Consider the following 12888-nt stretch of genomic DNA (forward strand, 5'->3'; position numbering starts at 1 on the left):
CTCAATGATTATTAGTAACTGGTCTCTCTGTATTGCCGGCAACCTAAACCAACGCTATCTATGTATGAGGTATGGGGATAGGTTCTCTCAGGACAACTCGCTGTATTATGCGCCGTTACAAGAAGCAATGGTGCCTCCCAGCCACAAATTAAATTTAAACTTGTGAAAGTTTGTAAGGCCCATCTCCTGCGTCTATGGCTTGAGTAGGAACTAGTTTTTCTTTTGCACCTCATCAAAAGCATAAGAGATGATCTCAAATCGCTTATGTCGATTCAGCGTGAAAACATCACGAGGCTGTGTAAACTCAATACTCATCGCTACCCACTTGATCGCAGAAGCTTTACCCTGGTTCTCATAGACAGTTCTTTCCGTGCGCGTTACAAAAATAGAAATGTTTTAAAAGTTAGTAAACAGTCTAGAGTTCATACTGATGTCTTACAGTAAAACTAACTTATATAAAGCTCAAATATCGTCTTTCATTCATACTATATTTTCTTTTAACATTATTGTTATACTCCTCCTTAACAAAAAATGTCTGTCGACCATCATTCAGACCAGCCTTCCGATATCACCATGGCTGATGCAAATACTATAACAGCCCACCCTGAAGATTATCGAGACCAGTCTGCAACTACAGAGGAGAACCGGGGCGAATCAATTATGACAGAAATTCTGGATCTTACTGCACAATTCGCCAAGCTCTCGACCACGTCAGCGAATCTTACGAGATGCATCTTGGAGCCTCCCAAGGCACATGATAGGGTTTGCAGGAAACGAACTTGTCGCAAACCACATCATCATTATCTCTATGGTCTCCAACCCTTACCCACGGAACTATGTCCACGACACGCTGCAGTTGTTGTGGCTATTCGACGTTATTTCCGATCAGTCTCGGAGAATAGGCAGCATGCGTCGGCTTCACTAGATTCGATGCTCCAGGGTATGACTGCTCCAGGGTGTTCAAAGAGGTGTAGCCGAGCCCGAAAAGGGCTTCTGGGCTGTCCTCAAGACGATGTCCCAACAATAGCCGAGGATGCTATCTCACCACAACATGGAAGCTCTCCAATGAACATTGACATACGAAATTCGTCTTCCACAATGCAGAAGTAATTTCAGATCCGAAGGCTCATTGAATCACTTTGAAATGCATCGAAGTTTCTACATAGAGCAGACATCTACCATTTATTTTCCTATTCCCAACGGCTTCTACGCTAAAACTACTATATTGTAGAGCGTCTTTGTTATGCGTAGGAAAGTTCATTGTTCCGTATATTTCCACGTTCAGCATTCACTAATTCGCATCTATAGCTTCCTTCAAAAGATCTATCTCCTCATTTCAGACAGCAAGTTGGTGTTAGGCATCTTGCTTTGCATGGGTCCCTGAACCCCTATGATCTTATCACAGGGACACCGTTCACAAGATAATTTCACTCTCAAAGGTATAGAATGAGTCGGAAACACGCTACACGGAGGTCGTGTTTGGTTGGGTACATGTTACCAGATAGGTTGATACATAAACAGTTGAGACCGTCCTGTTGTGTGGAGCAGAGGAGAGTAGTACAGATTTTAATGGCGAAATCAAGTTGCATTTCTTATCTGAGGAGGGACTCCTAAGAAACCGACAATACTAATCGGTCGAGATACGCCGCTGTCAGGCCATGTGGTGAAACTACCGATAAAAGCGAGCAGCGACAAGAAGATCACGATGATCATTTCCCAGACATTTTAACAAGCCGTGTTTTGTAGAGTATAATACAGTTCTTGAAGTACCGCAGGTATGCTCCAATGATTATACCACACTGATACCAGAGCTAGGTCAGATCCTACCAAGGATCCCCTTCTCTGTCCACATCTTGGCCGCAGTAGCAAGACATCCACCAAACAAGCACATGACACCACTGAAAACAGAGACCTGCAGGAAACCCCCATACTTGCTCACAAGAACACCGTTGACAGGCGGACCGATCAAAGCCGCAAGAGAGCTCACAGCCAGTCCCATTCCCATATAAGTTCCGTTGTTTCTCGGGTCCTTTGATACGAGAGTGAAGGCTGCTGACACGCCGGAGATGATTGTTCCAGAGCAGAAACCAAATACCAGAGCATAAACCACCAAGGCTGCTGTGGACTTTGCTTCGTTCATGCAGAGAATGACAACCCCGGTGCACAGTCCTCCGAGAGAGTACATGTTTAGACGGCCATATTTATCTGCCAGCACTCCCGGAATGATGCGGCCAAAGGTTGATGCAGCGTTCGTGATGGCGAGTAGGTATGATGCTAACGTGGGGTTGACGCCTCGTGAGACTGCATAAGTCGGGATGAAGAAGAGCGGTGCGAACATGCCGATGAAGAGAAAGAATAGAGATCCTATGACAAGCAAGTACAAAGGATCTTTGAAAGGCTCAACAAGGAAGAACGAAGTCTTTCTGCTGGGCAAACGGGGTCTGACTGCCATGCATGAGAAGGACATGATAGGTATCATGACAAAGCCCATGATGCGGATGGACCAGCCAAAGCCAAGAGAAGAGTCGTTCAACATCTTTGACAAGGCAATCGGAAAGATAACTCCGCCGATAGAAGAGCCTGAGACGGCTATCCCGAAAGCAGCGGCTCTTTTCTTGTCAAAGTATTGGGAAACGGCAGCGAAAGCGGGGATCTGGAGGAAGGCCATTGCAGTGCCCATGAAAATACCTTGAGCAAGCATGAAATGCCAGTATTCGGTACATAGGCTCGTCATCATGGTCGCGAATACGTAGGTGACAGCTGCTGGGCGAAGGACCTATGAAACAATTAGCCTCAATCGTCTCATGATGCGTTGTAACCATACCCAAGAGCCATAACGATCGAACATGGGTCCACTCAAAGCTCCAACTGCGAACTGGATAAAAGTCGAAATGGATCCAATCCAGGCGATTGCATCTTCTGAATGTCCTCGAAGTTGGTGAGTCATGTAGTATTCTTGTAGAACTCCAAACGAGTTGGCGAAACCAAGACATGAGAAGAAGATACAAGCTGATCCAACTGCTACCAGCCACGCCTGGAGACCTCCATCAGGAGCAGGCGAAAGATCAAGAGGGTCACCTGATGCTGTCTTCTCTTCTTGGTCCATATTGTTGCCGGAATCAGAAAGTGCCTGGTCCTGAAGTCTTATGAAGTTGTCCTGATCTGCCATGACGAGGGACAGCGAAAATGGTTTTGAAATGGTGTTTAGGTCAGAGACTCTTGAATAGAATACGTTAATGACATGAAAGATTCCCTCGTCGTGTTTTCAGGTAGCTCACTCCTTTTTATGTTGAGTAGGACATTCAAGGGATTAAGTTGCTCCTTGCTTCTATCATACTTGCAAGACAATTGACCAATAACGATCTAACGGAGTCGGGGTCGGACTCGGATTTAGGCCCAAAACCGGCAAATGGAGAGCCATTAGTACCAAATGCGCACTTTTTATCACCTAAATTACACAATTCTCCGCATCCCAAGTCCTTTGCAAATCAACATCATCAAAGATCGCGAAAATGGAACCTGTGCGTCGCCGACGAAGACCAGCTGTGTACCGAACTACGCCTCCAATTTCATTATGAGGTATGACTAATATTATCGCAGGTCATGCAATCTTTGTCGGAAGCGCAAGATGCGCTGTAATCGGGGATCGCCGTGTAGCAACTGCATGCGCGCAAGAAAGGGCGATTGCGTCTACGAGAATCCTCCTCCAGCTGAAAGAAGCACCGCAAGTCAAGATCATATCGCCGAGATTGGGGGAGACTTCAATGCATTTCTCTCATTACCAACGCCTGAAGATCTTGTCGCGAGCGCAAACTCCGGATTACCCGGCGCGAATACAGGAGCAGCGAGCTCTTCAACAGGTGCGCCGACACCGATCAATCAATCGTCTGTTCAGGAACTCGACATGCTGCGAAGCAGAGTGCGTCAACTCGAGAGTCAATTGTCATCAGCCACTGCAACGCCATTGCAATCTCATGTCTCAACACCAGCCTCAACACTTGAAACCTCAACCTCAAGATTGGGCGGAACGTTTCACCTACACTCTCAAAGACAAAATGTTGGTCCACTAGCAACACCCCGAGCCATCTCTCACAAGTCGCGGTTCTTCGGGCAAAGCCATTTTGTCTGTGGATTACCATTGGTAAGGCGCGAAACTTCAATTCGCATTCGAGGATGCTGACAGAGAATAGCTCCGAGACATCATTGAAGCAATTGACCAGTACGCAACCGAGACATCAGGTCTTGTTACCGCAGTTCATAAGTGCAAGACTATGGCAAAGCGCATAAAAGCACTACGTGCGCCAGCATGGCCGACACCACTCACCACTGAATTGGCATCCAAAGCTCTTTGCGACAGTCTCGTCGACAGTTACCTAGAAGGCATAGAGAAGGTATATCGTATACTTCACATACCGACATTTAGGGACAAGTATGATGCTCTGTGGACCTCCGATGTTGAGTCAGACAGGGACTTTGTGGTTCAGCTCAAATTGGTGCTTGCGCTGGGCGCGACGACCCACGATGCCAATTTCTCGTTACGAGCCTCGGCCGTTCAATGGATATACGAAGTTCAGACGTGGATATCAGAGCCAGAGTTCAAATCCAGGCTCGGTATCCAATTTCTCCAAACAAACATTCTGCTTGTTCTTGCCCGGGAGATGGTCTCGGTGGGAGGAGAATCACCCTGGATTGCATGTGGTTCACTCCTCAGGACCGCCGTGTCAATGGGTCTGCACAGAGATCCCGCACTTTTATCGAAAACCACGACAAGGGCTTGTGAAATGCGACGAAGGCTCTGGAACACGATACTGGAACTCTGCCTGCAGTCAAGTCTCTCGTCTGGTGGGCCACCAATGATTACAGAAGAAGAGTTCGATACTGAGCCGCCTGGGAATTTTGACGATGACGAAATTATGGTCAATGGTGCGACTTTCAGGCCGAATAGCGTATTTACCCAAGTTTCGACAGCGAGGGCATTGCGATTGACATTTGGGACTCGTCTCAAAGTTGTCAAGTTACTCAACGATCTCAAATCTGGTGACTCGTATCAAGAGACATTGCGTCTTGATGCAGAACTGAAGGCTTCATACAAGGAAGCCAATCGACTGTTGAAGGACTGCAAAAAGGGCCAAAACTCAGCAACGGAGTTTGAGCTTTCTGTGGGTGACTTCATCGTGCGTCGATATCTCTGCGCGCTTCACTTCCCATACTATGGACTCTCTTTACAAGAACCGAGCTACGCCTTCTCACGGAAGATGACGGTCGAGTCAGCTTTCAGAATGTGGTCCACTGCATTCTCGGATAACGCCAGCGTGGTAACCTCTCCAAACAAGCAACAATTCGCGCGTCTGGTCACATGCAGCTCCGGGTTCTTTCGGCTCTCAGCATGGCAGTCCAGTGTTATCCTCGTCCTCGAACTCAGGAGCACGGTCCAAGAAGACGACAGCTTTTCCCTGGCACCAGTACGACCAGATTTGTTAAAGGTCCTGGAGGACTCGAAAGCATGGAACTTGCGAACTATTGAAGCGGGCGAGACTAACATCAAAGGCTATCTCATGCTGTCGATATTGAGGGCACAAATTATGGGCATCATGCAACATTTATCCGAAACTGAGATCGTTGAGTTCATAATCAAAGCTGTTGAAGAGGCGATGCAAGACGCATTGGTAGTGTTTGAATCTTTCCTGGCTCAATTACAACCTGACGGTACAGAGATTCAAGATTTGCAGGAAATTGATCTTGGCTTTATGAATGACTGGGATTCTCTGGTGAGTGCGTTGCTTGAGGCGATCGATCAGTGCTGACATTGACAGATGGTTGATGATTTTCTTGATGATGGAGTTTCGGATCCAATGACATGGATATTTTAACATGTCAACACATGCACTGCATTTATACGAAGATGTAATGTTCTGGGAGAGTACAGGATGGAGATTTGAGTGTTGGCGGTTCAGGGAATACCCCACGCAAGCCATCGAGCTAAGCGTTTCTTCGCAGCGGCGCTGGGTGTTGTTCTATTTTGACTGTCTATATAATCTAAAATATGGACAAAGAATATATGTCAGTCTAAAGGTATGAGTTGCATGCGAGGTACGTCGGTGTTCAAACTTGGTCGGGGAGTTATTGAGGTGGAGGTCGATTGATAATGCATAACAGCATAAATCAGGTCTGGAGGCGAGTAATCGTTATTGCAAAATCGGCGATGCACAAGGAGGGACTTATGCAGGACCCCACCTCACAGATGTGGGCTTATGCAATTAGTGCACGTCATGGTAAAAAAGAGATTTCGGCTACACAAGTCAAACAACATACCTTCATGCGAATGCATCTTGAATTACTTGCCTCATTTGACTGCTTCGTCAACCACACAGTATCATTTCGTACTCATTTGTCCCCGGTCAGATACTGGTCGTCAGCGTCTGTCGCTTCACGCCGAATTTGCATAAAAATATCGCCCCACTTTCTCCAAGTTGGTCCAATTGCATACAGCGCCAAAACCTCAACTCCATCCAACAGCTCAGGCTCATCCAATCTCGACAGAACCTCAAGACATCAAATACTTCAAAAAGAAGAACTGGATGGCGTTGGGATTTGCTCCCGCCAGGGCTTGAACCTGAGACCTTCGCATTACCGACACTCGGGTTGAAGTATTAGTACGACGCTCTAACCAACTGAGCTACGGAAGCCACCAGTTTTGATTGGTGGACAATGTCTCACCAGAGGTCAGAAGCTTACTGTGGAGTTGGACTGAGCCGGCTGTAGCTGATCTCATAGATCTGTGTTGGTTGTGGAGGCTCGAGCACTGACAGCGATGATACACCTGTCACCTTGGCATTCTCAATAGAGTGCACATCCGGCCAGCGGTTTACCGGCAAACTCTCGTCATGATTGAAGTGCAGTCGAATGGGATTACTATCATGACCCAAAAGTTCCGAAAACTCAAATGGAAGGGCTGTGAGAATTGAGTTCAAAACATCACCGGAGACTAGAAAGTTTAAAGCACCAAATCGTATTTCAATTGTCTATAAGCGTATATGCGGTAGATCTAGCACAAATTATTATATATGGATGAAGTTAAAAGTCCACCATCCACCTCCTCTCTCCAACAATCACACCATCAACCATTTAGAGCATGGCAAGAGCACCAACGACGGCAATGATACCGGCAGGGACAACTTGGGCGGCACCAGCAGTGACGACGTGAGTAGGGGTAGTAGCAGGAGGAGCACCAGCGGGCTTGGTACCAGCAGGAGGGTTGTAGGCGGGAGCGGTAGCAGGCTTGGTGGCAACGGGGGCGACAGAGCAAGCAGTGGGGGTGACGAGAGAACCCTCACCGTTGAAGGGAGAGTAGCCAAGGCACTCAGCGTAGGCAGCAGCGCAGGTAGCCATGTTGGCGTCAGCACCAGTGCGGCACTTGTTGTAGGCGTCGGAGCACTTCTCAGCACAGCCCTTGTTCTCAGCGGGAGAAGAAGGCTTGGGGGGAGCGTAGCCGGTAGGGACAATGGGCTTGGTGGTGGTGAAGTGGCAGTCAGGGACGGTGACAGTGCCGGGAGCAGTGACGGGGATGGTCTTGTTGCCGTAGGTGAGGGTGGTCGCCTCAGGGCAGTAGGTGGTGACAGCGGTGACAACCTCGGTGGTGTAGACAGCAGTGGGCTTTCCACCAGCGTGGCAAGAGGTAGGCTTCACAAACTTGCCGCTCTCCCAGGGGTTGTAGTTCAAGCAGGCAGCGTACTCAGCAGCGCAGGTAGCCATGTTGGCGTTGGGGGCGACACGGCAGTCATCGTACTTGTCAGAGCACATCTCAGCGCAGTCCTTGGCGTGAGTGGGCTTGGGAGGAGCAGCATAGCCAGTGCCAGTAGCAACAGGCTTGGTGATGGTGCAAGAGCAGTCCTCGATGGTGAGGGTGGTGGCCTCAGTGATGGTGTAGGTCTTCTCGCCGTAGGTGAGAGTGGTGGCCTCAGGGCAGTAGGTGGTCAGGTGAGTGACGACCTCAGTGGTGTACTTGACGGTCTCGTTGGAGGGAGGAGCATAGTGGGGAGAGGCGGTGGCAGCGCCAATGAGGACGCTGGCGATGGAGGCAGACTTGATGAAACCCATTTTGACGGTTTGGTGCTGGAATAAGCTTAAGCGAGTGTAAGTGTTTATTGAGCACGAAAAAGTTGGACTGTAAACGAGAGTGTTCTTGTCGTGGATGGGGTGAGAAGAAGAGAAGTGTACAAGTCGGAAGGGGATGGGGGTTTATAAAGCTGTCTTCGCCTCAGCTGAAGTGAACGTTACTACCGATGCCGAAACCGATCGATGCCCAGACCCAGACCCAGAGCAGAGAGTCCACTCCCGTCTAGCAAATTGCGGGGATCAGGAACCACCGAAAAGCTCGTGTTTATTTACAGCAACAGAACAGGTTTTCAATACGAAGAGGTAATTTACCACCTTAATGGGTCCGGAACTCGGCCTCTCCTCGTCAATCCCATTGGTCCTCGCTATACGGCTCGCCGAGGAGGCGGGCGACAAGCGGCAGGGATTAGCCCGTGAGCTATACGACGAGTCATCTCAACCCCTTCCCCCTGCGCTAGACTAAACCGTACCGTGCAGTACCTGCGCTAGCTCGACTCACGCTTAGCGCCCAGCTGATGATTTATGCATCCTTGATTTGTGGTAAAAAAGAGGAATCAAATCTTGGTTCTTGTCAGCCTCATGATTTTCATGCTTTAAATTAACCCTCGTAAACAGTGATCTTCTACTTTATTTAGGTCAAGCAATTTAACCTTGTCGTGTAGCTAGCACCTCCACTACGACATCATCACTACAGACTACCAAGCTACAGAACTTTGCTGGAATATTGGGTCTGCCGGCTTATCCGAACAAGACTAGCGTTTTTGAGTTTCATCTGGTATTGCCGGCCCCTGAACTGGACGGATAATTCACCAGCGGGAGAGCGTTTACGAACGATTGGACGTAAAAGTCTCAAACTTCATGATTGGGTCAGACACGTTGTGGCGTACTGAGCTGACACGGGTAAGCTTACTAGAGCTTGATGATTCAGTCAAATATACTCCTTATCCCGACCGTATCTGCTCCACTGATCGATCTACTGGTTCTTTTCCCGCGCCATTTGGCTGTCTAGCAATTCCTTCAACTCGCCAGTGCAGTCTTCCTGGCCCATGAAGACTTCAATCATCGTGACTCCCTCGCTATCCTGTACCGCTTTCGAGTCCATCGCTGTCCTCAATTCCGCAAATGTCTTTGCTGAGAAATATCGCTTCGATGCCTCTTCTTGGCTCAATCCAAACAGTCCAAGGGCATGTTGGTGGTTCCACGGCGAAATGTCGTTGTAATCCGCATTCCTTCCGTGAATGGCCCGCTCAATCGTGTATCCGTTGTTGTTGATGACGAATATGATTACGTTGAGCTTTTGCTTGATCATTGTGCTGATCTCTTGGGCAGTCATCTGTAGACTTCCGTCACCGATAAACAAAACTGCTCGCTGCGAACCGTTCACGTCCCGTTGGGCTAGCGCTGCACCGAGTGTGGCGGGGAGCATGTATCCGATCGATAGCCATGTCACGCATGTAAAGTAGCGACAGTCTTGGGGAAGCTTGAAGGCCTTTCCGCCAGTCGCAGCGGTACCAGTTTCGGTCAGAACAATATCGCCACGTCGGAACATGGGGTTCACGTAGTGATAGAATTGAGCTTGGTTGAGGGCATCTGAGGGTGAAGGCTCAGCTGGCGCCTTCGCTGCGATGGCAGGACTCTCAATCTTGGCAAGTTTAGAAGAGTCAAGTTGGCTGACGATCCTTTCAAGATACTGTCGAGGGTCCACGTCCCGAATGACCTGGCCGGCGATCTTGATCTGGCCAGGCGAAAACGAAACAGTCACACTCTCCTGCGGCATCGTCTTGAAAATTTCAGTGTTGATGTTGCTCATGTGTGGACCGAAGAATAAGATGAGATCAGAAGATTTGAAATAGTCGAGGGACACTTTATCTTCGGCGTTGGCCAGGTATACGCCATGAACATTGGGCAACTCCTCGCTGATCAGACCTTTTCCAAATGCTGTTGTCCAGGTTGGCCAGTTGGTAGTGTTAATGAGCTTATTGATCTCGTCAATAGCACCGATACTACGACTCTCGCCGTCAACATAGAGGAGAGGCTTGGAAGCAGAGTAGATACGCTGCAAGATCTTATCAACGGTCTCTGCGCTGATCTCAGCAGTAGACGGCGCAGGGCGGATAACAGGCTTCTTCTCAAAATTAGCTGTCGAGACCTGCATCGAAACTAGATCATCAGGGATCTGCAGATAAACCGGTCTCTGATGGATCATGGCTTGCTCAATAATCCAGTCGATCTTATCAGCCGCAGTCTGCACATCCGTCAAACACGTCTGCGCAGCTGTAACATGTCGATGCATCTCTGCGAACCTTCCATACTCTCCGTCTATGAAAGTATGATGCACCAAGGCCCTTGCACTCTGGAGGGTTCTCGATGGTGCACCGGCGATGTGGATGACTGGTGCTCGTTCAGAGTAAGCACCGGCGATGCCATTGATCGCTGAGAGTTCGCCGACGCCGAAAGTAGTGATCACGGCACTGAGACCTTGGATGCGAGAGTACCCATCTGCGGAATAGGCGGCGTTGAGTTCATTGCAGTTTCCGATCCAGTTGATGCCCCTTGGTTTGATGTAGTCCAGCAATCTGAGGTTATAATCGCCTGGGACGCCGAAGATAGAGCCGATCTCGAGTTGCTTGAGACGGGTAAAGAGGTACTCCCCGAGGGGGACAGTTGCTTCCTTTGTATGTGTCATTTTGTGTGTAAATGTCGCTTATATCTATGATGAGAACTAAAGACGTGTTGAAGAATGAATTGTCTTTATATATCTACAAGAATCAGGGCGTCGATGACATCCCCGCGTTGATCCGCATCTTGACGCCTTTGATTGCCGGGCTCACATTCCAAATCGGGCAAAGTAGCAGAAACTCCACGTCTAGCCGGTTCATAACCTCTTTTGCCGAGGCAGGCCCGACTGTGGGGATCTGGCACTACGCCAAATATGGTGAATTAAGCGGCGTTAGGGATGGAACATTATTCATCCTTGATGCCCGCCGGCGCCGCAAGGTCATTGACGGAACATCAAGATATCAACAATAATAAGCTTCCAACCCCATCTGAGACATATCCTTCAGAGAATATTGCAACGTGAGGCATGTTTCGATAAAACAAAATTAAGATTGAATAGTTAAGATAAGAGTAATAACATTTTTATATAGTCTTCATGTCGAAAATTGTGCTGAAGAACGTTGAAGTGAGGGTACAGGGTAAGCGGGGTCCTCTGATAACGACCCAGCGTTGGCTTAATTTCCTGTCACGCGTGACACCAGAGACATGACAAAGGGCGTCGAATTCGTTATCGTGACCTAACACCAGGCTTTACACCGTGAGTATGCGGTTGCCGACCGCCATTTGACATAAGATAACGCTGGAGCTGCTCTCCTCTCCTCACTCTATACAAGGTACCTGTTCCTTATCGGTATCGATAAGACAGGGATATCGATAGGGCTGACTTAACTGATCTCATTAATTCAAGACAAGGGTGACCATGTTGATATACAAAATTAGGTACAATTAATTATTTATGGATTCTGTTGCCGACATTTCACATCTATAATTAGGATCAAGGAATAACTATCCGAGATTTTACTCAACAGCCTTGCTGACGAAGTGCATGGTTGCTCGTGTCCAGGTTCTACCTCCTTTCGTCAATCGATTTGTTGAGTCTTATCCACAAAGCTGTAGTTCGCACTCGTCTCGTAGAACTTATAAATAATTGTTAGTTCAAGTAGGGAACATGATTGCGGATTTTATGCTATTCTACTTGAGATGACTTTACAAGAGTGTAATTTTGAGTTGGTAGACCTGACAAGTGATCCTCACATCACGCACCTCACGTGGATGTTACGCGTGTTCATTCCTCGCATCTGGAAAACCCACCAAATAATTGGGGCCGAAAATGACGCGCTAAGGTGTTGACGGATGAGACCAGTAAAGCTAGACGTCTTTGAGATGAAATACAATACTGCTGACACTAGACAGCTTAGTGAGTTCAATAGCATCACCGTCGACATCACTATGTAATTAGTTTGTTGGAAATAAGGCGATTGAACCTTGAAAAAAGTCTCAGGCCGGGGATCATTCTTATAGGCGACTCCTGTGGCTTCATTTATGGCAACATGATCATCTTCTCCTTGCCTCGTATGGTGTTGTAGGACAGTTGTAGTGGACAATTTCGGCACCTAAATCAAGCCCATTGTTGAGTTGAGAGTCAATTTGACCATGTAAGAAAGCACTGCCAAGTCAACGTGGCATGCATTGAATTCAGAATTACCTCATAACTAAGATGCAGTCTCAAGGTCATGATAAGCTGCTGGCCTGGTAATTGTTCTGGAATCCTCACTTGGAGATGGGTTATCTTGGCTTAAGGGATATTTTCCTTATTGTCTTCAAGGAAACGCCCTCTTGAAGACAGCGATGTTAGTCCTTGCAGCCTCTAACCGAGTTTCCAGTAAGAGTCAATCGGAAAACCCTTCCGACGGAAGCTTTCCGATTGTTGGTCTTCCGAATACCTTAACACCAAGACAGATTCAACCATTGATATGGCTTCTCAACCTGGTCTCATCTCGAGTGCAACTACTGTGAAGCAAATGCAAGCCACTGGAGGATGTTCTGGTCGCCGAAGAGATAGATCAATGTTTTATGATGACAATAACTTCAGATACGTCACCGTAGCAGTGCTGTGAGATGCAGCCGTCGGTTAGCTAGCCAATACCGTTACAAGTCACACCAACCTCTCACAAAAACTAACTGCTTCTAGGCATACGTGGACACATTTATTTT

General features: G+C 48.0%; 5 protein-coding genes and 1 non-coding gene across 6 annotated transcripts; 2 read left to right on the forward strand and 4 right to left on the reverse strand.

Annotated features, from left to right (window-relative positions):
- Positions 1–531: 531 nt before the first annotated feature.
- Positions 532–1110, forward strand: FMAN_11777 (uncharacterized protein; the record flags this gene model as incomplete). Its single annotated transcript, XM_041824485.1, has 1 exon — positions 532–1110. The coding sequence occupies one exon, from the start codon at positions 532–534 to the stop codon at positions 1108–1110; it is 579 nt and encodes a 192-aa protein (XP_041689961.1).
- A 706-nt stretch (positions 1111–1816) lies between these two features.
- On the reverse strand, positions 1817–3169 carry FMAN_11778 (uncharacterized protein; the record flags this gene model as incomplete). The annotated part of the gene is made up of 2 exons (XM_041824486.1): positions 1817–2776; positions 2825–3169. 2 exons carry the CDS (start codon positions 3167–3169, stop codon positions 1817–1819), a joined length of 1305 nt encoding a protein of 434 aa, XP_041689962.1.
- Positions 3170–3512: 343 nt separating this feature from the next.
- On the forward strand, positions 3513–5870 carry FMAN_11779 (uncharacterized protein; the record flags this gene model as incomplete). The annotated part of the gene is made up of 4 exons (XM_041824487.1): positions 3513–3547; positions 3601–4141; positions 4191–5768; positions 5814–5870. 4 exons carry the CDS (start codon positions 3513–3515, stop codon positions 5868–5870), a joined length of 2211 nt encoding a protein of 736 aa, XP_041689963.1.
- A 722-nt stretch (positions 5871–6592) lies between these two features.
- tRNA lies at positions 6593–6686 on the reverse strand. The gene is made up of 2 exons: positions 6649–6686; positions 6593–6628 (listed from the first exon to the last, which is right to left on the reverse strand). It is a non-coding gene; the product is annotated as a tRNA-Ile (tRNA).
- Positions 6687–7125: 439 nt separating this feature from the next.
- FMAN_11780 (uncharacterized protein) lies at positions 7126–8097 on the reverse strand (the record flags this gene model as incomplete). The annotated part of the gene is made up of 1 exon (XM_041824488.1): positions 7126–8097. The coding sequence occupies one exon, from the start codon at positions 8095–8097 to the stop codon at positions 7126–7128; it is 972 nt and encodes a 323-aa protein (XP_041689964.1).
- Positions 8098–9088: 991 nt separating this feature from the next.
- Positions 9089–10801, reverse strand: FMAN_11781 (uncharacterized protein; the record flags this gene model as incomplete). The annotated part of the gene is made up of 1 exon (XM_041824491.1): positions 9089–10801. One exon carries the CDS (start codon positions 10799–10801, stop codon positions 9089–9091), a length of 1713 nt encoding a protein of 570 aa, XP_041689965.1.
- Positions 10802–12888: the final 2087 nt, after the last annotated feature.

Source organism: Fusarium mangiferae (genome assembly GCF_900044065.1).
Source record: "Fusarium mangiferae strain MRC7560 genome assembly, contig: FMAN_scaffold018, whole genome shotgun sequence".
NCBI classification, from domain to species: domain Eukaryota; kingdom Fungi; phylum Ascomycota; class Sordariomycetes; order Hypocreales; family Nectriaceae; genus Fusarium; species Fusarium mangiferae.